This window comes from Pyrus communis, chromosome 7 (genome assembly GCF_041283825.1).
Source record: "Pyrus communis isolate YQ-2024b chromosome 7, ASM4128382v1, whole genome shotgun sequence".
NCBI lineage: Eukaryota > Viridiplantae > Streptophyta > Magnoliopsida > Rosales > Rosaceae > Pyrus > Pyrus communis.
In genome coordinates, this window is record NC_142571.1 from 28,558,802 (window position 1) to 28,584,230 (window position 25,429).

General features: G+C 37.8%; 3 protein-coding genes and 1 pseudogene across 4 annotated transcripts; 2 read left to right on the top strand and 2 right to left on the bottom strand.

Moving 5' to 3' along the window:
- Positions 1–1,916: 1,916 nt before the first annotated feature.
- Positions 1,917–8,590, bottom strand: MSH3 (homolog of DNA mismatch repair protein MSH3). 2 transcript variants are annotated; one of them, XM_068473997.2, is made up of 13 exons: positions 7,416–8,590; positions 6,988–7,179; positions 6,720–6,884; positions 5,711–5,809; positions 5,387–5,638; positions 4,963–5,214; positions 4,731–4,862; positions 4,368–4,628; positions 4,194–4,265; positions 3,410–3,559; positions 2,679–3,152; positions 2,236–2,561; positions 1,917–2,141 (listed from the first exon to the last, which is right to left on the bottom strand). In XM_068473997.2, the coding sequence occupies exons 1-13, from the start codon at positions 8,403–8,405 to the stop codon at positions 2,138–2,140; spliced, it is 3,369 nt and encodes a 1,122-aa protein (XP_068330098.1). In that variant the 5' UTR covers positions 8,406–8,590; the 3' UTR covers positions 1,917–2,137. The 2 variants fall into 2 exon arrangements, with proteins under 2 accessions (XP_068330098.1, XP_088553079.1); XM_088696953.1 differs by having other exon boundaries at positions 2,093–2,561.
- A 2,354-nt stretch (positions 8,591–10,944) lies between these two features.
- Positions 10,945–12,751, top strand: LOC137733136 (WD repeat-containing protein RUP2-like). The gene has a single exon (XM_068472295.2). It carries the CDS (start codon positions 11,120–11,122, stop codon positions 12,329–12,331), a length of 1,212 nt encoding a protein of 403 aa, XP_068328396.1. The 5' UTR covers positions 10,945–11,119; the 3' UTR covers positions 12,332–12,751.
- Positions 12,752–15,808: 3,057 nt separating this feature from the next.
- Positions 15,809–18,809, top strand: LOC137733970 (Cleavage/polyadenylation specificity factor, 25kDa subunit). The gene is made up of 7 exons (XM_068473196.2): positions 15,809–16,164; positions 16,285–16,330; positions 16,906–16,999; positions 17,133–17,206; positions 17,516–17,602; positions 17,724–17,834; positions 18,125–18,809. The coding sequence occupies exons 1-7, from the start codon at positions 16,046–16,048 to the stop codon at positions 18,194–18,196; spliced, it is 603 nt and encodes a 200-aa protein (XP_068329297.1). The 5' UTR covers positions 15,809–16,045; the 3' UTR covers positions 18,197–18,809.
- Positions 18,810–18,890: 81 nt separating this feature from the next.
- LOC137733969 (pentatricopeptide repeat-containing protein At3g29230-like) lies at positions 18,891–20,824 on the bottom strand (annotated as a pseudogene).
- Between the last annotated feature and the right edge of the window lie 4,605 nt (positions 20,825–25,429).

A 25,429-nucleotide genomic window follows, 5' to 3' on the forward strand; every position in this document is an offset into this window, starting at 1 on the left:
TCGTTATGCCACGTGTCATTAATAAGCTAGTACACAACGCAACATCTTCAATAAGCGACCAATTCGTACCTGCACCAGTAGTCATTTTGTTGAAAAAAAAAAAGATTCAAACTTTGAGACAAAGAAAAGAATGTGATTGAAAGTAGTTGAGAAAATATGAAATTGTTGTGTAAGGTAGATGATAATGAGAAGGTATTTATAGAAAAGTAAAAACAATTTTTTTACATTTTTTTTTACAGATTTTTCAGATTTTTTTTTGAATTTTTTTGAATTTTTTAAAAATTTTTATTCAATGAATTAATCTTTGCTGTTGGATATAAAAAAAATTTGAATTCCAACACTCCAGATTGAGCCACGTGTCACAACGGTAACTTTTTTTAATTTTAAAACTATTTTTTCATTTATTTTTTTATTTATAAAGAATATTAATATCCACCGTTGATCTCAGATCGAACGGTGGATATTAAATCTGACTTTTTTTTTTTTACCATTGAGATCGAACGGTCCAAATTAAGTAACCGTTGAGATCTAACGAACCGTGGGAAGCCACGTGGCTTCCAAACGGTAACTGACAAACTTTTTTTTTTTCTGATTTTTGTGTCGGCGACACGCCCCCACGCGCGAGTGGGGTGCACGCGCTTGACAAAAAAAAAATTTAATATTCCTTGACGCCAGGCTGACGTCAGCCTGACGTCACATAGCCCTCAGGCTCTCGGGCTGGCAATTCGCCACGGGCCCGGAACTCGGACCTCCACCTTCGGTCGGGCTAGCCCACGCTGGAGCCCTCCCACCGGCCCTCGGGCCCTTATTTTCTCCACTGTCCCCCGAGGCAAACCCAACGCTGGGCTTGCTCTAAGAGCATCGAGCATGGAAAACCAAGTCATTATGTTACCCCGGCTGAGACTCAAGGAAGTCTTCAAAATACGCGTCAATGTCTTGTTGGACCGGCCATCACCATAAACATAAGGCTCCAATGATATTTTCATGAAATTCGACTTCAACATCGACAAATCAAGTTTTTTTCCACAGAAGGGTAGCCCAGCAAGCCAAGCGCCACGCACTACAAACGTGAGCAATGCCCGATGTTAACTCAAAAATGTCGAAAGACTGAAAAATCTCCACTAGTATGTCAGTATCCAGGTCCCATTTTCTCACAGGGAAGCCACCGTCGTCCATTTCACCAGCTTTCCAACCACCTCCAAACAACCTTACTCCATCTCAGTTTCTTCATAAACAAGTAAAAGAAATCATCAATACTCAAAATATATGATTCACTAAAACAAATTGCAATTCGACATTTACAATTCAAGGCCTACGAGTTCTAAAGAAAATAACGGGCGAGTTAAACGATCGCCTTGAGGAATTGTATTGTCTCACAGTCACAGATGCAAAGTTAGACAGATAAATGTCGAATCAACAAACTCTCGAAACAGCAGAAGCTAGTTTGAGGAAAGTTGAAGGCAAGAGACAAACAATTGAAGCAAATTTAGCTCTCAGACGAGCTAAGACACGAGTAGAGGTTATCAATGTAATGTCGTAACTAATCTAGTTGGTCCGTCCGAATAAGCAAAATAAGTTGTATAAATAGAACTTCTGTTTATACGATAGAGTAGAGGATGAAATAACAGATATAACAGAATACACATTCAAAATAATTGTAAAGGAAAAAATGTTCTCTTTTTCAATCAAACTCAGAAGACTCGTTTTCAACGAGAACATTGTTGTAATTCCATTATTAATTAAGTTATAATTCCACATTTAAAATTTGGATTTTAGATTTTGTCATTTTTTAGTCTGATTCTTATTTATGACGTAAGATTTGGTTCAAGTGTTTTTTTGCCCTTTTTTTTTCTCCTTTTTCGGGTCTGATGTGGGATCTTTGTATTTTTCTGCTAAATTTAATCCGTACATCCAAATTTTAATGGATTAAACAAATATTACTTTCTATTATATATTCATAATAACTTCCCCCAATTTCTGGTCAATTACAAAAGATGAAAGCTGGAGATGCCGGGGAATACAAACTTCTTCACTCAAAAAAATACATCTGCAGAACTGATGAGATTTGTCCTTCCAAATCCGTCCCCTTCGCATGCTGTTGCTGTATGCATGACAGATCACTTCCGGGGAGGGCTATCTATCTGGGAAATACACGAGCATGAACGAAAATATCAGTAGTTCATGGTGCATTGTCATATAAACTAGCATATCAAAACTGAGAAATTTCATCTTTACCTGCTTACTAATTCTCTTGCAATACTTCTTGTGTGATTCAAGTTCTGAAGGCTTTTTACGGGGTCGCTGTCATCAAGTAATGTGGTTTTCAAGTTCGTAAAGAATTTCTCGTACGGGGCACCATCTATCTCCCCTAAAATCGAGCTCCATCCCGCACGAAGGCACTTGGGAGATTCCAGCATTACATCTTGCTCTTCCTGCTTTTGGTCTGTTGGCAGTGATTTTAGCAACCACTTTTTGTCATCCCTATTTCTTGTTCGGCTGCTTACTACTGCCTCCAACCTAGCAGCCATGACAGTGGCTCGTCTGATGCATGAGGAAGGTAGCTACGAAATATGGAATTCCCAACTTATATTACACAACAAAGTCATTGCGTTCCCATCAAAGGGAAAGGGAGAAATGTGCAAGATAGTGGGGAAAGAGGGCAAAGAGAGAGGAATTACCTGTGCAAGCTCTGCAACCTTAAATCCAAAACTCCTCTCTGAAACACCAGGCACAAGCTTATATAAGTAAGTGACATCTTGATTTTCGGATTGAATGCCTGTCGAACCCATATCTCTATTTGAGGTCAGATAAGAAACATGGTACGCCTCCACTAAGCCTGGGAATTCAGTTCTGATATGAGCAATTTTTGGGTAGTGCGTGACAAATAGAACCATGCATCTTTTCTGCTCTAGTAGATGATTTAATGTAGCATAAGCAATAGCCACACCATCATGTGTGCTTGTGCCTCTCCCAAGCTCATCGATGATAACCAATGAGCGTGATGTACAATTGTGAAGTATATGTGAAGCCTCGCTCAGTTCTTCAAGAAAGGTGCTTCTCCCTTGGTGGATACTGTCAGAAGCACCCATTCGAGTGAAAATGCTCTCCAGCACATGCAGTTTTGCCGATGATGCTGGAACAAAGGAACCAACCTAAAAGAATCAGAAAACACTTTATAAGGCAACAGCCAAAAGAGATTCACTTATTAAGGAGAACTGAAAAGGGACTAGAGCAACTTGGTGAACATAACCAATTCCCTTGTATCGACCAATGCATATACAGTTAAATTAGTCGGAACACTGATTTTACCTGAGCCATGATAGCAATGAGAGCAACTTGGTGAACAAAACCAATTCCCTTGTATCGACCAAAGCATATACAGTTAAATTAGTCGGAACACTGATTTTACCTGAGCCATGATAGCAATGAGAGCAACTTGGCGAATGTAGCAACTCTTTCCACCCATATTGGGTCCAGTAATAATCTGACAATACTCCCCGTCTGCCTCCAAATCTGTATCATTGGGAACAAAATTGTCTTGTAATATAGTCTCCAAAACCTGGTGAGAAATTACAGCTATTAAAGAGAATCCCACGACTCATGAAATATAGTAGAAGAACTGCTATACAATTTGAAATGAGCCATAAGACAGTGTGGATGAAACAATTTTATTGAAACAGCAGAGCTCTTCAATTTTAATAGCAGCAGTAATCTGATTTCTTCAGAACTTAGGCAAACCCAAGTCTCAGCCTAATCAGCGGAAGAAAGTGATTCTTCCAATAGAGAGGTGAGACCTAATGTTGTGTTGGCATGAGTGGTATATGAGCTGTAAAGTTAAGTTCTAGGATTAGGAAAATTTTTAATTAGTTTTTCCTACATTCACTTACTTTCCTTTTCTTACATACCCTGTACAATTATAAATAACTCGGGAAATGGGAGAGTAAATCACAAAAAAATTCTACCCTATTCTCTGTTTTAGCATTTTCTTAACATCAATCGAACATTAAAGAACGTTTACAACTTTTTTGAAAAAGAAACATTAAGATTGCTTACATATGGTATCATACGGTATGATATAGAAGAGATTAACCCTATATGCAAATTTGAAGCAAGCAATAATATTAATACCACTTTGAGCATTCATAATAACAAGTATAAAGTGTTCTTAAACCTAATAAGAATTATATATGTACCGGATGACGACCAGAGGAGATGTGTATCTGGACCGGTTCATCATCATATACAAACACTGGACGAACATAGTTCTGCACCAATTAAGTTGACAGGATCATTTTTGTTAGAGAACATAAGATCCAAATAAGTTATGTATTGAAACAAGATATTCTAATTAAACCTTCAGTGGATACCTTATTTCTTGAAAGGACAGCAAGTGAATGAAGACAGTCTAAACTGGCTAGTGCTTGAACAGCAGCTTGGAACTCGGCATAATATTTACCAAAACCACTTAGAAAGCTATCCCAAGCAGCACGACAAACAACAGTGAGTTGCTCACTTGCAAGGGCTAGATGGTCTAAAGCAGTCAGGACATCAGGTGGGTGATACCGGACTGTCTTTTTGGTACTATTAATCTTAACCCAATTTGAGGGCACCTTTACATCTAAGGGCAACTGCAAGTAATAAAACATTAAATAAGATATCCAGCATATATAACTTGCACCAGGAGTCTCCATATACATAAGAATATTCCCAAATGAACTTTAACTCAGTACTTCTATCAAGTGTGTTGTTCCAGACACGCTAAGGAATTCCAACTTGCGCATTCCAAGCTGTTTCCGGTACAAACTGATGAGAGAATCCAATTTCTCATTTGCCAATTGAACCTCCTTCCTTGCTTTAGCAACCTAATTAATTTTGACAATGTAGGATGAGAATGAATAAGAAGGCAGCATAAAGTACCCAAAAAATATATGTGATTCAGTATGCGAAACTCATAGTACAAACATCAGGAAATTGGCCATCAGAGACGATTAGGTTTAGTAGATCCTGTTTGTCAGCTGCTTCCTTGTTGAGGGCAGACAACAATTTTGCAGCTTTTCCAACTACAGTGGACGATGAAGCAGTCAATATCAACTTCCTCAACAACTCAGAGCGTACACTTTTTCCCATCGCATTTCCTTTGCTTCCCTCTTCTTTAATTTGAAGTTGTTGAAGTTGTTTTCCAGCATATAAAATAGCTTGAATAACTGCAATGAACTGAACATACCCCTTGATGAGAAACTGAACAAGATAAGTAAGGCAAAATACATAGTCGCACCAAGCACTAAGCACCAAATGCAACCAAATTTGACCCAGACAATAACAAATTAATGATTTACAAAACATACAGCCATTCAAAATAGTAGGTTGGAGGAGAAGTCGGCATCACCTCAGGTGGAGTGGCAGTCCGATGAAAGATTCTTGTTATCCCACGTTGAATATCAGGTGACCGTCCCAAAGTCGTCAGAACTGAAGAAAGTATATAAGTCAGCTCTGGGTTCAAATTTGTTGCAAACGAATCTTCCACATCTAGCTGTTCAATATTGTGAGGAGATATAGAAGACCCCATAGATTCTGCAATCTCAGAAACAGCATCTAGACGAGCAGAAATCATGGTTCGATCACATAAAGGGTGACATACCTGTACCATTCAAAGGAACTATTAGCTACTGGAAAATGAATAAATTACATCTCAAGAGAATGCCGCTCATACCCAGTGTCTAAGAAGCCTTGAACCAAATATGGTAAGAGTATGATTCATAGACTGCAGCAAGGAGCCAGACTCGGATCCATCAGCGTTGTTCTTCAATACCTAAAGACATTGGAGTGTTTACCTAGAGTCAAAACTTGGGTATAAACAAGAAAGTTTTAAAAGGTGACTGTTGTAGATATCAGCACATAGGACAGGCATAATATCTATCATGAATCCATGATTAAAGTATTAATATTATTCAAGAGTAAGGTAACTGTTAGGTTGCTATTTGACTTATATTTTGTACCTCCTTTACCTATTAAATTAGCCTTGGTTTTATATAAAATAGTTGGATTTGACGTGTTTTTGAATTTTGTAGAAATCATAGTTCAGAGATAAATGTACATTTTCGAGAAGAATTACAAGGAAAGCACGAAGGAAGAGCGAAGTAGGTTGCTGCTATGCATGATTTGAGATGGGCTGGAGTCCGGAAGATGGACCCGTGAAAAATTTGATGATTTGGGCTCTTATATAAGTCCAGCCTAATTAGTGGGATTTTCCTAATTTCGAATGGACCGTTGCTTTAAGTTCCTACAAGGACTTGATTTCCTTGTTGCATGTTATAATCGTTGAAAAGTTTCACTATGCCAACCAAGTATGCAGCATTTAATACTTTCCCTGCCGACACTTAGTCATCATGGTACAAGCAATCTTCCTCCTTTGCACAAATTTTGATCAATCATAGATATGTCATATGACCACTAAAATACTAGTGGAAAATGAACACACAACACAGAATTACCAATTCCGACACAGAAATGTTGGTTATGGCAATAGAGCCTGAAAACCTGAACCAACTATCCATAGCTAGGTATAAGTATTGAAGTAAACTGCATCACGTTTTAAGAAAATGCATTCTTGTCAGCTATTCTAACATCAACCCTAGAATTGAGTGGAAATATAAGAGCCGTGGGGATTAATTCCTTAAAGCAAATTTCTTTGAGCACAACCCAAAAACAGAGTCAGATACCTCCAATTGCTGAAGTGCATTGGCCGAGAGAGTCATCTCCATGCTGCTTGAGAGGGGCCTAAAAGAAGCTCCTAGGTGCAGGATCCTTTCCAAACCAAATTGTTTCAGATGATGAATAGTCAGGGCCAATGCTTGGACTGCCATATTTGGCATGTTCATGATTCCCTTTAGAACAAAATCAAAAGAAAATAGAGTTAAAAAAGAAAAATGAATGACAAGAAACAAAAATTTGGGTCTTAATGACGAGAAAATATCACAAATATCGTACCTCAATTCCCAAGTGCTTATTACTCTGTTCTTTCACATCTGTATTTATCTTTGGATGATCTGTTAAATCACCACCCTCCATGTTTTCATATAAAGACATTACTTCGGTGAAAGCAACACTGTCCTTGAAGCAATCTCGTGAGACACGCTCCACGCGGACATTTGAAGCTGGTCCAGAAAAAGCAAGTAACATCTAGTGACAAGAATCAAGCAGTAACATCAGCCGAACTTCGTAATGCAAGCTGGAAACTTCCTTCAAATGCTTGAAATCTTGGATTACCATTCTAAATTCGACGGTTTTCACCTAACTCTAACTTGATTGGGATGATCATGCTTCCAAGTTACAAACTAACATCATTTTTCAGGAACTAAATAACTTAATTCTCTAACAAGAATCGTAATATTCAAAAACACCTACATAGAAAATACCTTCTCTGTTTGTTTGGAGAGTGGCTTCCCAAGAAGCAACTCAGCAGGCGACAAGCTCAAAACCACAGCCTCAAGCCCACTCCTCATAAAATTATCATCAAACTCTCCATAGACAACGTCACCCGTCGAAACCTCCACTGCCACAATTCCAATTTTCACTTCCACACCGCTCTCAACTCCACCATCCACATTTTCCACTGAAACGCTCTTGTCCACAACACAAGCCAAATAATTACAATCCCCACCACAGCCCTCCTCTTTTCCCCCCACATCCTCCGCCGCCTCCAGAGTCGCCTTCGTGTATAATGCCGACAATCCACGGTCAAATGGACCAGCCCGGTTCGACCCATGTGCCTTAATGGCGGCGGTTTCGGTCTGCTTCACCACGCCGACCTTATACCCGGCACTCACCAGCCTCCTGACGTGGACATTCAGCCGGAAAGTTGGGACGCTTGCGGTCAAGAAATTGTGATCCATGTGGGCATAAATCCCCAAAACCCTTGCAGCAATTTCTGCGTCTTCGCCGAAAAACCGGTACTTGTAACCGACTTCCACCATCAGAAGAACATCCGGATGGCGCTTCTTCAATTCCACCACCTGCTGCTCCAAAGGCGTGAACTTGGCGGGTTGGTTGGAGGATGGGGGAGGTTCTGGAACGTCGGAGGCGGGTTCTAGAAGCTTCTGGAGGAATTTTTGGTGGAGGGAGGGATTGGGTGCGGCGGGTATGGGGTTGTGGGTGTGAGGAGAGAGTTTGGGGAGTTTGGCTGGTTTGGGAGAGGAAGAGACGGCGAGCTGGGAGGAGAGGAGGGCGCGTTTGGCGGGAGAGAAGGCGACTGTGGCTGTGATTTTGGGAGGTGGGGTGGATGGGTCTTTAGGGTTTGACGGCGGTGATGAGGGAGAAAATGAGGAGGAGGAAGGAGATGAGGGGTCTGGGGTTTTGGGTTTGGGAGCGAAGAAGCGGGAAATAACTTGTTGCTTTTGCTTTCCCATGGCGGAGGAAGTGGAATCGCTGACGGTGGTTTGGGACTGAGGAGTGTGAGGAGGAGTCTGCTTGTATAAACGGGTGGTTTGATTTGGCGCGCTCCGCTCACTCGGGTCGTATTAGATTGTCACACGGCATGTCGTTTATTCACACACACCATTCTCTCCCGTTGGCAAGCAACACCATGCATGTCACTACCAGATTTGGATCTTCTCCTGAGTTAATGGAGAGGATACTTCTGATCAATTATCGTGGATCGTTGGATTTTTATCCAACGACTACAATCATTATAACTTTAAAGGGACCCTTTGTTTGTAGCCGTTGAATAAAAATCTAACGGCCTACGATGATCGGTCAGGAGGATCCTCTCCATTAGCTCAGGAGAGGATCCAAATCCGTCACTACCAAGTATTAAATAGTGACTTTGTCTTTTCAATTTTGATTAATTGTTTTGGGAGAAAAAAATTGCGCGAAAATCATTCAGCTCCTTATGTTAATTGTCGTTTAGATTTTCATTGACAAATATATCAATAATATATCAACTTTATGTGGTCGAAACATCAATAGTATTAATAATATGGATTATATGTAGATAGTGATAACGCGTTGATATTAAATGTTCATACAAACTAGCTGTTAGGTGATAGATTCAGTTTTTTCTATAATATTTAAGGTGTGATGCATTTTTCAAAACTACTTTTGATATTAAAATCAATTAAGATCTCTCTCTCTCTATCTCTCTCACGTAGTTTCATAGTTGTGTTATGAGCTTAATAGAGGTTGAGAAAGTATGGCAAAAGCACGAGGGGAAGGAAGGAAGGAAGGGGATGATAAAAGGCATTGCTTAAACCACGTAATGCAGAGGGGGACAAAGAGACTCTGTGTCCACGGTATCTCCCATACATAAAATTGAGGCACAAAAATGACCAACGATCCTTCCAAAGTCCAAATACCCTCTGGCCTCTTCCTTCTCTTCTGCACCTTTCCCATGAATCTTATTTTATATATTCATTCATATGCATTAAATATACGCCCCTACTCCTACTGTTTATCTCTCATAAAATTGATAAAAATTATTTCATAGAATAGTATAAGTCTGAATCAAATTGTTGGTTTCTAGTTTAGAATTCAAATAATCCAAGAGTAATGGCGGTCTAGAATATATACATTTGACTCTACTTAATAAAATAAAGCTTGATTGTAACATTATTGTTATTTTATGTTTAGAATTCAGATTTTGAAATTCCATAAACCCGTTTTCTTTCGGTTGTATACGTACACATGAATTACCTGTGATTTGAGCCAAAAAAGAACAAATAGAACCCTAAAATGCCGAAGGTAAATACTAGTCATATTTACACATGACCGGTTGATCTAGCTGACAAGAAAAATCCATAAAAAAGGCAAAGATAAAGTAGTAGATAAATCTATGAATTATTATATATATGCAATGATTTGATGGTGGTTTTGTATAAAATCAATACAAAATTACCATATTGACAATAGATCAACAATATTTATATTAATTATAAATAGGTTAATTATGTATTATGACATTTAAATACATTTAAAATAAACAAAAATTACAGAATCTACCATTACAGCTGGCACCCACTTCAACTGACAGTCCATTTCTCATATTTTGGAATAGGTTAATACGGGTCAGATACTACAACGCAGTGTCTATTTCATGATTCTATTTTTTACACTTGGATTCAGGCGCTGCATTACAGTGTCAGTTTCCTGGTTTCCTTTCTTTTTCATCACTCACACACCTTATGTGCTTCATTCTTTTAGCAACTGTTTATTTTTACGTTTAGATTTCCCTATTCTTTTTATTTTTATTTTTTTTTATTACATTTTGATTCAGAAACTACAATGGTTTCCCTTTTCTTTTTTACATTTTGTTTTAGACATTGCAATACAGTGTCTGTTTCCTGGTTCTGTTTTTACATTTATATTCAGACGCTGCATTGCGTGTGTCCGTTTCCTAGTTTTCTTCTTCTTCCGGTCATCATTTTCACATTTCATGGAGTCTCTCTTGACCCATAAAATTACTTCTTAAAAAAAAAAACCTATAAATTTCATATCATAGAACAAAAGGAGATAGTAACCCATCAAATTAATCAAAACACAAAAAGATTTCAAACCCAAAGGAAGAAAACTTCAAAACCCATAAAATTCAACCCCAAATTCATCGGACACATATCCTCATCACGGCTTTACCCGTTTTGGGCTCAACGAGAAGGCTTTTGTCGGTGAAAGATGTTGGCAACAAGGTGTATGTATTGAAATCAGACCCTCTGATTTCGGGTCTTTTTCTCCTGCAGGTGGTGGCGGTGGTGTGGTGTCGTTGAAGAGTCCCACCAAGAACAAGTTGCTAGATCGGAGCGGGAGAAGGCTGAGAGAGATTGACGTGGTGTCCTGTCGGAGGAAGACAGAAATTGAGAGTTTGTGTGTGTGAAAGGTAAAAATTAATGTGTGGATAGCATCACCCTATACTATTCTATAGATACACACACAACAGTTAGTTGGGAATATAATGGCATTGTAGTAATTTGAGAAGACATGAAGAATTGATTCTACGCGAAACAAGTTGACGTGTTGACAACAAGACGAAGATAGAAAAACAAAATTATCCACATCCCCTTCACTAGGTATATGGTTATGGCAGCATAAAATTAAACATCCCTACCACCACTCCGATTGATATGAACGGAAAATGAACAACTTCCCCTCAGGATTCCATTTCCCAGCCCAAAAAAGAATTTCAGAAGAAGAAAGAGAAAGCACAGAGGAAGATAAACTACAACAAGAAGAAGGAAGAGGATCAGAGTTCAACAATTGTGACTGGGATTTCAGTCTCTCAACAGTTGTGTCCTCCACCGCCTGCCGCGGCGCCGCGTCCAACACCCTTGGCGTAATCGAGTTCGACCCATCAAACACCGTCTTAGCCACCGGCGGAATCGCCAGAAAAATAAGAGGTTACAGCTTGAAATCTCTCTTACCCAATTATGATAATCAAATCTGTGGAAGTTCTAGTAGTATGGTGGATTTGATAGACCACGTCGATGCATGCGACTACACCATTTGCACTCCAGCCAAGCTCAGCAGCCTCCGCTGGCGCCCCGGATCCGACGGCCGGGTCCTGGCCTCCGGCGACTATGATGGCGTCGTCACGGAATACGACCTCGAAACAAAACTACCCATCTTCGAGCGCGACGAGCACGGCGGGCGCAGGGTCTGGAGCGTGGATTATTCGCATTCCGATCCGGTTCTCGGAGCGTCTGCCTCGGACGACGGGACCCTCCAGCTGTGGGACCCGCGCCACGAGGGCGGGAATTGCGTGGCCATTGTGCAGCCCAGCGACGCGCGAAATCCGGTCTGCTGCGTGGAGTTTGATCCCTTCGGCGGGGCGCTTCTGGCCGTTGGATGCGCGGACCGGAAGGCCTACGGCTACGATGTTCGGAAAATGGTGAGCCCGGTATTGGTCTTCGACGGACACAGGAAAACCGTGACGTACGTGCGGTTTCTTGACGGGCGTACGGTGGTAACAGCTGGCACGGACGGGTGTTTGAAGCTGTGGGACACGGAGGATTCGCGGGCGATTCGGACGTACAAGGGGCACGCCAACTGTCGGAGCTTTGTGGGGTTATCGGTGTGGAGAAATGGAGGGCTAATCGGGTGCGGGTCGGAAAATAACCGGGTTTTCGTGTACGATAAGAGGTGGGGCGAGCCCATTTGGGTGCACGGGTTTGGGGAGGTAGGTGCAGGTGGTAGTAATCGCGGCGGGTGCGGTGAGGACTTGGGCGCGTTTGTAAGTAGCGTGTGCTGGCGGCAAGTTGGTGAGGAGCAGTGCACGCTCGTGGCGGGTGGGTCGGACGGGGTTTTGCAGGTCTTTTTGGGAAGGAGGAAGTCCAATCTTGTCGGATAATTATAACTTGATGAAAATTCAATTAATTTAAGAAATTGTTATTGACACTTCAAATTTCTTATTCTACATTCTAAATTTTTAGAAAGAAAAATATACTTGTAAGAAGTGTAGAATGAAATTTTTGGAGTGCCAATAACACTTTTCTTAATTTATTATTATCGTTGGATAAAATTTATATAGATTATGTAAGATAAAAATATATATTAGATGTCATTTTGTTATCAGAAATGCCAATCTTATTATCTAATTATATCATCATTTGTATCATCTTTCTAATAATTAAAGATGGAATGACATGCGTTGGCGAGCTCTATCTCTAATAGATAGATGATACAAGTGATGTTATAATTAGATGATAAGTATAGCACTACTCTTTTGTTATTGTTATGTTTGTATTAAATTAAATTTCTAACTTGCAAATATATTCATGCAACATATTCTATCTGTTCATCGTATATCGTGCGGTCAGTTTTTATTAAAACTGTTTTTTTTTTATTTTAAATAAAAGAATTTAAATATTTTTTGGCCACACGATATACGATGGACGGATAGGATTTGAGGATCCCAAAGAGGAATCATACGAGATCCAAATCCCTATGTATGATGATCTTTTATGAGTTTTTCTTCTTCTTTTCCGACCAATGGATAACGAGAGAGTTTACAATGTACCGAGAACACGGCTCGATATACCAAATGTCATAACATAAGTGACTTGATATTTTTTTTCAAGTATCCAACCACTTCTATCATAACACTTTATATACCGGCCATATTCTCAGCACACTAAAAATTTTTCCATGCATAACATGCATGTTGGGCGTTCATTGCATGGCACTACTAAATTTTGTGTATTTTTGTTAAGTAATATATCATAATCGTAGTTGTTCAAGTATAAAATAAACAACACTTCTTAATAATGACATTTAGTAAAAATTAGATAAATGACGTGTTAGTCACACATGATATATCTGATATACAAATAATATTCATACTTTGCATCTCTATTCTTGGTAAGTAAGCATGCATGTCATAAATTGCACAAAGTGAAACTCAAATTTAGATATACAGGGGGCGTATTGACATAATTTTTAGGGGGTGCGAGAAGTGCGACCGTACAGGGCCCCTGATTTTCTAGGGCGCCCAAATTCTAAAATCCTTGTTAATAGTGTATATATAAAAAAGCTAGAAAATAGGTAATAGATGTTTACCTAGCATGGTTGTTAAGCGTTCGTACTTTCATGCGGTAGTGCACAGGTTCAACTCCTTACTTTGTCATATTTGTTATTTTTGATATTTTTTTTCAGCCATGTGTTCTTTCATATAGGGCATGTGAGGGGTAACTATTTTGGGATTTTTGAGCTACACTATTATTTTCTATTTTTAAATATTTGTAGTTTAATTTCTTTCATGATACAAGATAATTTTGTCAATAAATTTGTAGTTAGGAATATCATAATAAATTAAAATTCTTAAATTTGATATAATTTTTTTAAAAGCCCCCATTTCTTATATGATATCATTTAATAGAATACATTTCATAATTAGAATCGTTTATTCTTTTGGTCACCGTTTAAAAGTCAATCTATTTTTCATTCCATTTGAAAACTATTGAGTCATCCATATCAAAAAGAAAATTATAGTACAACTACACCTATGTTGTTAGATTAAGTTGGTTTAATTGTTTAAGACATGAATCTCAAAATTTTAACTAATCTAATGGCAATCAACGGGAGAGGGGGAGTGAGAATCATCCTCACTTTAGGGCGTGATGAAAAATGCAATGAAAAAGGTTAATTATAAGATGCTACTAACATCATAACGTGTGATTTGTTTAACACATAAATTTTTCTTGAGATGAACTCTAGATGATAAGAAGAGCATGAATGGTTTTGATTATGGTATTTGTACGGTGATATGATAGATACATAGTCATATTACCATGATTTTTGTATTTAAAAAGTAGGAGATTCTAACCAAAAACATAGAGAACGCATATGGGTACATGACTACCACACTATGTTTCATTTTTATTTATTTATTTTCTTTTGCATTATATCAATTTACACACAATAAAAAATATAAAATATAAAAGAAAATATAGCAACCAAAAGTTTAGACCATGCAAAGGCCTCTGTTTGAGTCTCGCACAGACCCTCCAAAATCTTAGGACCGGCCCTGCTACACTATGACTATATTTGTAGCTTCTTGGAGAAAAAACTAGATTATACCTTATCCATAAACTGGCATTTTGCAGCGACTGTGCAGAGCAACTTGGAATTGGATCGATATTGTCTATAAAAGGGTTCGTGTCTTGTAGAGAGCAGGAGATGGCTCACTTGGTGTTTGCGTGGAAAGTTCAAGACCGTTGCATCTTGCATGATCGATAGAGCAAGAACAAATGATCTATGTTTGGTTACAAATTATTAATTATTCTCATTGGATCTTGTTATATAGAGTTTTGATCATTAGGGAGTACTTGTTTACATGTATATGTGTCTATTGTTATCAAAATCTTGCTTTCAAATTTCGGTTTTCGTCATTTTTATCATGTTTTGCGAAAAGTAATTGCGTTTAAATCCTTTATATCTAACACCGCATTAAGAGTCTATTTGGAATTACTTCTAACAAATTAAAAAAATAAAAAATAACAACCTAAAGTGTTTATAATTGGTTTAGGAATAAAAACTTAAAAGTATCTACGAATTATAAAAGCTATTTGTGAGAAAGACTTGAAAAAACATTTCCAAATACTTATAGCAAAAAGCAACGGCTTTTTAATCAAAATGGTCTATGTGATTAGCATAACTCCTCACTTTGATATCTAACTTGAAAATCCATAGAAGCGATCTCAGAGTTCGTCCATCGTAAATCATTTTAGTAATCCATGAAAAATTGGTTCATATCCTCGTTGAACGAAAGAATTGGTCTGACAAAAATACCCTTAAAGGTGGTCACGTGGTCGTTCACGTGACAATTTAACAAGGGTATTGAAAGATTTTTCATGAAGCAACTATAATAATTTACAGTAGATAAAATCAAGGACCACCTCTATCGATTTTCATTACTAAGGATCAAAGTGAAAAATTATGTCAATCTCAGGGATCATTTTCACTAAAAAGTAAAAAACAAACGGTCTAACTTTTTAACTGTTGTCACTTAGTACCACGGTTTAGTGATATTCCTCTTTACTTGTAAGTGAAAGATCTTAGATTCGATTATTGCTAAAAGAAAATTTGCACAGTGGCATTCCACTTAAAATTTTGATATCAAATCATAAAATCTTCAAATCCAATGGCAAATAACACTTTGGCTCGAGAAACTTTTGATGTCAACTATACACAGTAACATTCCACCTAAAATTTTATTTCTTTTACAGACGCTCTAAAGGGGCCAAAGGCACAACTAAATCTAGGACCGTCAGATTTCAGTCAATGTACACATAGAGGACTTTACATCAAATCCAACGGTAGGAAACGAGTCTACGATGTTGAATTTCACAGGTTCTAGATTGTCGAACGTGAGTACAAGTGTAGAACTAGAATCCTCCTTGTCAATTTCCAACTAAACTAAACCCTCGGTGCCTGGGTTTTGAATCTCTCCTCGTCTCCGCTCTCTCCCACCTCCATTTCTTCCGATCAGTCGCCCTCGAAATTAAAATCCGGTTGGGATTTTCAGACAGAGAGAGAATTTGAGAGAGAAGGAGTAGAGAGAGAAATGGTGATGTCGGCGGTGGTGAACACGTACCCGCTGTCGAGCTACACGTTCGGGACCAAAGAGCCGAAGATGGAGAAGGACACTTCCGTCGCCGATCGCCTCGCCCGCATGAAAGTCAAGTATTTTTCCCACTTTTTTTTATTTTCATTTTCCCTCTTTTGATTGATTCCAATATTTTTTAGATTTTAGTCCTTTTGAAGGTTTTTTGACTTCTGAAACCCTAATTTTTGAATCTGTAGTTACATGAAAGAGGGAATGCGGACCAGCGTCGAAGCGATTTTACTGGTATGTTCTTTGAATCAATAGCCCCTCCTCTGCACATAATTTACTGTTTCTTTTGGTGGGCAAAGCTCATAATCTCCTTGTATGCGTGAAATATTTAGGAAAAATAAAGAACCATTATTTTAGTACCATAATATGCCCTTACACTCCTTTTTAATTTATTTTTTGGATGATTAACTATATTAGACACAAATCTTGGTAGCATGCTCATCAGAAATTAACAAAAGGGGATTTTTTGAGCTGAATGGCTCGTGGCATAATTAAATGAGGAATTCCGGTTTTACCTATGGCACTGGTTCTTCAGTTTTCGCCTTTGGGAATTCCTGACTTGTTTCTTTCATGGTTTCTGATAAGAGGCTCCACAAACACTTTGCATTGTATGTTAGATGTCCTTTTAGCTTGACTAATCCATGTTATGTTTTCGCATTTTGGTCCTCTCATCTTCAACGTTCTACAAGCCCCTAATTCAAGTTTTCATAATTGCCAATTGTATCGCTGTTGAACATGGAATTGATAAAGTGAAGTGTCTTGACACTTGCATTCTTTCTCTGGGCTCAACGCACGTCTTTGCTTTGCAGGTACAGGAACATAATCATCCCCACATACTTCTCCTGCAGATTGGAAACACATTCTGCAAACTTCCTGGTGGACGACTGAAGCCAGGGGAGAATGGTACGAACTTATCTTGTATTCCATCCTTTTCATGGTGCATCCATTTTTTACCTGAGTTGATATTATTGAAGACTGACCCCTTTTGTTTTCTTTTCTCTGTGGTTGTGCCGTGGTGGGTCTCTTTATGCTACAGAAATTGAGGGGTTGAAAAGAAAGCTGACCAGCAAGCTTGGTGCTAATTCACCTGCCCTTGTGCCAGATTGGCAGGTACGACTCTCTGATTTACCATCTCTCTGACTGTAGGTGTAAGAGAAATGATGTTAAAAACTTATAGGACTATAGGAAAACAAATGAGAATAACTTGGAAGTCAGTTGACTGCAAGTGTGAAAATGTAATGAAGATGAATGGACATTCAAGGCAACCAAAAAACGCAGTATAACTAGACGCATTGGCCTTTTATAGGTGCTTCCTTAGTGTTCTATTTCATAAAAAGTGACATTGGTTTATGAGAACTTGTAGCATGTCAAGTTCACAATTTCATTGCTCATTTTACTTACCTTGTTCCCTGGTTGCAGATAGGAGAGTGCGTGGCTATCTGGTGGAGGCCAAACTTTGAAACCATAATGTACCCATATTGCCCTCCTCACATAACAAAACCCAAGGTAAATTACCGTCAAAACAAATCCTGGACTATTTCTGTTGATGACTTCTTTGGGCTGCATATAATCATATCCCTTCCTCTCATTCCCACGCTAATTTTTTATTGACCCAATTTTAATGCAGGAGTGTAAGAAGCTTTTCCTTGTTCATTTATCTGAGAGGGAGTACTTTGCTGTCCCCAAAAACCTAAAACTTCTTGCTGTTCCATTGTTTGAGCTCTATGATAACGTTCAGGTATCATGATCATATGGTCATATGGAGTTCTTCTGCTCTCCTACTTAACATTGGAATTTAGATTGTGTTTGTTGAATTCTAGGCCTTAAAAACAATTGCTGCATCAGAATATTTTCAGGATGATGATTCATAAGTGTTATACAATTACTTCATTATGATTTCCGATGATTACCCATCTCTTAGTTTTGTAATGAAAAAACTTAAACCTTTTGTTCCTTTCATTAAGTTCATCCTTTTTCTAAATATTATCTTAAAACTTCCTGTAAACTCATGATGTCTCGTAATTGCAGAGATATGGGCCTGTTATATCTACAATCCCACAGCAGCTATCCAGATTCCAGTTTAACATGATCAGTTCATGAAGAGAGGAATTTTGAAGTTGCTGTGATATCACTATCCAGTATACCGAAGATCACATCTTGATATCATTGCGTGGATAGCTAGAACTCAAGACCGGATATTATTTTTATAACCGAACTTAAGTTGGTTAGTGTGAGATCCGTCAGTTTATACAGATGACCGAAGCATATCTTGTGGTACGATTTGTCCATCTATATTTGGTTAGTGATTGTCTTTGCTAATGCATTTTACATTACTCTTGAAACTTTGTCTGAACAGTGGTTATGTTGTGCAAGTTCTTGTTTCTTAGCAAGAAGGTATGTCAGTTACTTTAGACACGGGAGTGATACAATGTTGTCTCAGTTCTGTTTTCCGATTCTCAAAATTTGAGATTTTGTACGTTAACTTGTTCTTTTGTGTAACGATGGGTAGGAGGAGATGTATGTGCTTACTTCTTAGAATGTACCTAACAACTATCTTAACTTCGTGTAATGGTGGGTAGGCGATGGATGCATTCCCACGGGATTCTTATCGGTTTTATTCTGTTGGAGCCTTGTGGCATGTAATCACCCTTGTAGCATGTAAACATCCCTGTAGAATTCGTCTTGGATCAGTAAAATTCTTCCCTTTTTTGTTCGAGAAGTGTATTTTTTCTTTATATTACGAAATGCTGCATGGTGCTCTTGGTTCCCCTGGTCTATGTGTGATAGGAAAATATTGCCGAGATCCAATTGATCACAATGTTTGGGGGCAAAATGAGTGAATTGCTATTCCTTTTGAGGCTCACATTGGTTTGAAGTGGATCTAATTTGTCCTACCTTCTCTTCTCCATCATTTTTATCAAGAGGTTTTCGTTCTCGGGCTCCAGGGTTCCGTTAGAAGCATAAACATGACTACTTCCTGTGTTCTTCCAAATCTTCTTTTCTACCATTTTCTCGTTTGCACTTTGAGCCTTTGGCCATTGCCCTGCCGCGGCATGCGTGTTAGACAAAAGGACATAAACCCCGGATTCGTTTGTTTCCAAGTCAGTAGCCTTCTCTATCACTTCCTCTGCCAACTTAAGGTGATTTTTTTCTCTGCAACCCCCAAGCAAGGATCCCCATATGGCAATGTCGGGCTTATTCGGCATTTCCTTCACCAGACGTAGTGCTTCCTCCACCGGACCGTTTCGGCTCAGCAAATCGATTAGGCAACCAAAATGCTCAAGCTTTGGCACAATCCCAAATTCTTTCTTCATAGCATTGAAGATTCTTCACCCTCTTCTACCAAGCCTCCATGGCTACAAGCGAAGAGAGCAGCTGTGAACGTGAAGTCGTTCAGCTTCAACCCTTCCTTTAGCATCAATGAGAATAGCTTGACGGCATCTTCCGTGGATAGCAACCGATCTAATCATAACATTCCAACAAAATACATCCCTCTTTCCTATCTTGATAAAAAGAGCAAAAGCTCTGTTTATGTCCCCGCACTTCGCATACATGTCGATTAGGGCAGGCCCCAAAATGGTTCCGAAAATAAACCAATCCTCTATAAGCTCTGTGTGTCCATTTTCCAAACTCTAGGTCCCCCGAGTGGGAACAAGCTGACAGAACAGAAACAAATGTATATCCATTCGGAACCACATCTTCCGACTGCATTTGCACAAAAGCATCCAATGCTTTTTCATACTGTCCATGCTGGGTGTAACTTGATATCATGTTGTTCCAAGAAACCACATTCTTGCATGGCGTTGTCTTGAAAAAATTTCTTGCCGTTATAAGGTCTCCGGCATTGGCATAGACTCCAATCATCAATGTCCACGAGACGATATCCTTCTTTGGCATCCTCTCAAACAAATCTCTTGCGTTACTCAGATCCCTAACTTCGGCATAACCTGAAATCATAGAATTCCATGAAACAACGTCCTTCTCAGGCATTTCATCAAACGACTTTCTCGCACTCTGAACATCACTAACTTGTGTAACGCGAAATCATGCGGTTTGACAATTCTATAGGTTTCACACACATATCATCGAACACCTTGTGGGCATCATTCAAAGTCCTATAATTTATAACGCCAGAGTCACAGTAATCCAGCATCTTAACATACATATTGAAAACCGCATTAGCAACCGCTAGATTTGACTCGAACCCATGCTTTACAATATGGCAATGCACTTGGTTTTCCTTATCCGTACCAAACCAATTTAGTGAAGGAGTTCAAGACACACGGGTAGGTGATCAAACCTCTCAGAGGCATTTCATCAAACACTGAGACGCATTGCTCGAAGGGCCCATTGATATCGTACCCTCTGATCATGGCATTCTGAATCACAACATCGTTACTGAGTTCATGACCCAGTTGGGAAAATATGAGATTGGGATACTCCATGGATCCGAACTCGGTGCTCCGCCAGAGAAATTTTGAGAAAATTTGGATGTTTTGGTTGAGAGGGGTTGTGACAATGAGGGCAGGGATTTGCTGCAACTGTTTGAACGCGCATTGTGGCAATAGTTTTGAGAGAGTGAAGTCTAAGGAATAAGCCATGGCTTGCATTTCTGGTAACACCTCGCATACTAATTCACTAGCTCTTTTTCTTTTGTATGTACTTTTAATTCCTTTTTGCTTCTTTGTTTGGGGTCAAATAAAAGAACAGCAGCAAGACCCTGGTCAAGCAAATTTAATAACGAACACAGCTTTGCCAAGCAAATTTACAGCTTGGCTTAAGCTAAAAGGAGTCGATTTTGCAAAATTAGAGCTTCAAAGACAACGATTAGGGACCATGCACAAAACATTAGTAGACTGGTCAGCTTAATGTTGGCAACATCGACACTTAATGTTAGTGACCTAACAGTTAATTATTTAAAATATTAGGTAGTTATTTGGAATGTTTTAAAAAGTTGAGACCAGTGCTAAAAAATTAATATGAGATAAACTACGGGTAATAAATTGGATTACCGATTGTAATGTGAAATCCAAATTTTTTTTTTCATTCTACGTATATATTCTAATGGATAGAATGTTAAGTTTTCACCTATGCGTACCGGGTTCAAAACTTCGTTAGTAGAATCCATAGTCCTTCGTCCTATTGTTTCCGTTGGTAATTGTTCTTTTTTTCTTTTTTTTTTCCTTATATCCTTTATCCTTTTGTTTGATCACATTGGTTATTGTTAACCAAAACAAATCTTAGCAAATCTATTTGATTGACTATGTAATTCTAAAGATTTTAATTAAAAGATCAAGAGTAGTATTAACTATTGTAAAGAGACTAATATGCCCCCAAGCCAAGGGTGCATCATTTCCATGTGGCCTTAAAACAAAGTTTAGGAGTTGGTCAATGATTAGTGTGTCATATCCTGTTGTCTTATATTGTGTTTGCCTCTGAAGAATAATAAGTTGTCTAAGCAACCAACAAACTTATTTAATGTGGAAAGTAAGCAGAAGGGTAAGCATTGAGCAACCTGGAACCAATTGATTTGTAACAATTTACACTTAATTAGTAGATCAAATGCTGTCTTAATCTCTGTCCTTTTCGCTTGTTCTAAAAGAACACTGTAAATTAAGAGGAATTAGGGTTTTTTTTTCATATGTTTAAGGGTATAGGTGCTCCATCACTGAATATACGAGCCCTCTTTCGATTTGAGATTTTTTACGTTTAAGGGTAGATGCACTCTTAACACTATGTAAAGAGGAATTACAGTTCGTTTCTTTGTTTCGATCGGGCCTCCATGCTTGAGAGTCTGATTACAGACAACCTATTTTCTCTAACATGGAAGAACCAGGAAAAGAAGGTTGCATCAATTGTGTATATGAAGCTGCAGATTGGTCGAGATTGACCAATGAATTGTAATAAAAAAAATTAATGGACAACTTGGTGTTTGGCCGAGTCCTGCCAATCACAAATCTTTGACTTGATTCATGGAATCAATTTAGTTTTAAGATAACCAGCTGATTCTTCCCTACATGTTTGTCATAATTCAGTTCTCTCTTAACAATATAAAACTTCCACGACAACCAAACAAAAGTAGTTCTGTAACAAAGTCAGAACCATGTAAGCCCTAATATGTACAGCTACCCCTCCACAGGGCACAGCACAGCATCTTGATGGAAGTCAAATTTTGGATTGCTGACAGATAAGGTAAGTATCTGGTTTGGAGGAATACGTTTTTTTTTTTTTTTCTTTTTTGGACAGGTGAAGTTTTTAACAACGGATCAATACAACAACAATAACAACTAATCATATCAAGCTCATCACATCATACAGCAAATGATCAGTCTAACCGCCATATGAAGATTACCTAATCACTTTTGGCTTCTGATTTTGACAGTGTGTAATATGCAGGTTCGAGGTTAATTCCTGAGGTCTAGGAACCCTAGCTTAGCTAACTGGTTTTTGTTGTGTAAAGCTGTTGTTATTAGTATTATAATACCATCTAATTAATTATTAAAAGACTGATAATGTGATTAAATAATGGTAATGGTACCATATATAGCTGCTGCATTTGTCTCATCTCATGTTCTAACTCCTGTAAGTCGTCGTTGAAGATGCCCTAATGAGTTAGTTAATGTTATAAAATATAAACTAATGGATGTTCTTATTTTTCTATGCATATTGGTTTGTACCACATCACGTAGAATCTTTCTAAGAAACACATGATTCACGGCTAATTACTTGAATAAAAGTTCCATCATCAACGTTAGCATAATCAACACTGTCATGATTCCGTTATAATGATGTAATCCTAATTTCAAAACGAATAGCTACCAACAAAAGCAAGGAACGGACAAACCTAAAACCGTTGTCTTTTTATCTCACTGTATATATAAAATATAAGCGATGAGGTATAAAACGATAGTCCAGATTAATTAATCCCAATCATATGATCAAGCTTTCAAAAAAGGAACATATCATGAAATTATCAATGCATCTGGCCATAAATTTACAGTTAAATTGCTTCCTTTTTGGGTCATTTTAATTTAACTCAACCCATTTTAAAGACAAGGAGAAGAAGACAATCTACTTAAAGCAGAAGTACGTAGCTTATATATAGCGTGAGGATATGCAGGTAGAGGAGTCTAACATCGGTGGTGAAAGAAGAAATCATTTATAAGGTTGAGTTACTCCTCATATTGCAAATTTATTTTATGGTGGAATCCAAACTTTCTTCATGGTTACAAAGTAGATTGACCCATGTTGCATTAGTATTAATTTGAAATCTAGAATTGCAGGCTCTGCTGATATTTATTTTTGGCGACTTTGGAAAAAATAAAAATATGAAGCAGTTTTATTGGAGCAGATGGCGTCTTTGGATGAAGTCAGTATTCGACAGATATTGGTATTTTAATTACAAAAGAAAAGCATGAATCATTACGACACTGTGATTGATTTGAAAAAAATATTAATTATGCAAATGATTTTGACTAACAGGACATGACAAAAAGTAAAACACATTTCAATCCTGGATTTCATTTATATTTTTGGAGTTACAATACAAAATGTAATTTAAATAAATGGTCACTTTCACATTATCGAAAAAATTACCTCCAACCGAAGTACTTAATATGCTCAAAATATATTTTAGAACTGCGTAAAGGGTCACACTCCGATTGAATTTCATCTTAATCTCAAGTAGGAGCATACATATTGAGATTGAAAGATGGTGATGAATTATGTTTGACTTGAGTATAGAGCAAAGGACTGATCGAACCTTTTCTTGCAATGTGGATGTGTTTAAGGAGTTTCAACTTGATGATCCACTAGAAATTAGGTTACAAAATATTGTAGGTCAATAGCTGGTGATTTTATTTCGTCTCTGAGAGTATATATGCGGAAAATTGAATGGAAAAGATGCTGAGAAAGAAAACTAAAACCAACCATTTCAGTTTTTGACACGTACATTAGAATTCTTCGAAGTTTTTAGTGGAAAATGGGGCATAAGTCTGAAAAATACCGAGAGACAAGGCCACGGGACCCAAATTATATCTAACTAGCAGCCAACCTAAAATAGGAGCTTGCTAAAAAAAGACTGCACATACTGCATGACAAACTCAAATGAACAAAATCATCAACAACAACCATTTATTTACATAAAATATCGAATTTCACAAAATCAACTTTGATGCATAAGAGAGATAACGACATATAAGAAAAGCCTTTAAAATATAAAACAACCCATAAATAATAATATTCATCATCTCCGTATAGGGAGATTTACAATTAAAAATCTTTGTGCGATAAGTAGAATATGGATTGACAAATGGGGTTGTTGGGGTTGGCAAAACGATATTATTTTCTTAAGTGTATCTCCAAGGAAATAGAGCCACGCGCACTATATATTTCTTTTTATTTTTTATTTTTTTTTATAACAAAACGATATTCCTATCATTGTTTAAAGAAGTTTTTTGAAGTGGGTCCAAAGTAACTAAATATTGGACCTATTTTAAAAGTCAAAAGTCACTAAAAATTGGACATATTTCAAAAAATAATCTATAAAATTGGACCTATTTCAAATTTTTCCTTGTTTAAAACTAAATTATTTTATTTAAAATACACTCAATTATTATATATTTCTGTTCTTAGTAAAGTGAATTGAATTGGTTTTAAGAATATTGTTAATTGGTTTTGTGAATCTCACATGGTTGGAAAAGAGATTTGACATGACCTTATAAGTAAATTGCGCTACTCTCTATATTGCTAATTGAATTTATGGTAGAACCATGAAACCCCAACTTTCTTCATGATATTCGAGCAACGGCTACACATGCTCCACGTCATCTTGTTTGTGTTTTACACGTGAAGAGGTGTTTTGTTGAGTACGAGCCTCACATTGATGAGAGTAGGTTGGATTATACTCAATATTACAAGTTAATTTTGTAGTGAAATCTCCATTTTTTTGGCCATTCTTAATCACAAGTTCAAAAAATTAATTATTGTTGAATAATTGCTTGATCATTGTTGTTTTCTTCTTTTCATGTGATAAATTCTTTGGTTGATGATAGCAAGTGGGACAAAAGGATATATCGAATAATCCAACAGATCAAATACTGTCTGGCCTTGGATTTTTGCATCCGTTGTCCAATTGTCCCAATTGCATTTCTTTATGTTACCAATTCCAATCGATGAGGTTTCAACCTTTCAAAAGAATCGATTTGTGATTAATTAAAATATATTCAAAACGAACCCCTTTAACAATTTTCCTTTTCAAAGGAAAAAAAATTGTCGGTAGGTTAGAGACAACATAGAGGTGGTTAAAATAATACACCATGATAATATGATTTA

What these genes read in the sequence shown, in the direction of transcription:
- MSH3 (XM_068473997.2), bottom strand. Translation starts at nt 8,405, where the DNA reads ATGGGAAAGCAAAAGCAACAAGTTATTTCCCGCTTCTTCGCTCCCAAA. An exon ending in ATAAGCACTTGGGAATTGAG is followed by an intron (nt 6,885 to 6,987) that starts GTACGATATTTG and finishes TTTGTTCTAAAG; the next exon opens with GGAATCATGAACATGCCAAA. An exon ending in GGACTGCCACTCCACCTGAG is followed by an intron (nt 5,215 to 5,386) that starts GTGATGCCGACT and finishes GGGTATGTTCAG; the next exon opens with TTCATTGCAGTTATTCAAGC.
- LOC137733136 (XM_068472295.2), top strand. Translation starts at nt 11,120, where the DNA reads ATGAACAACTTCCCCTCAGGATTCCATTTCCCAGCCCAAAAAAGAATT.
- LOC137733970 (XM_068473196.2), top strand. Translation starts at nt 16,046, where the DNA reads ATGGTGATGTCGGCGGTGGTGAACACGTACCCGCTGTCGAGCTACACG. An exon ending in GCGTCGAAGCGATTTTACTG is followed by an intron (nt 16,331 to 16,905) that starts GTATGTTCTTTG and finishes TTTGCTTTGCAG; the next exon opens with GTACAGGAACATAATCATCC. An exon ending in ACTGAAGCCAGGGGAGAATG is followed by an intron (nt 17,000 to 17,132) that starts GTACGAACTTAT and finishes TTTATGCTACAG; the next exon opens with AAATTGAGGGGTTGAAAAGA.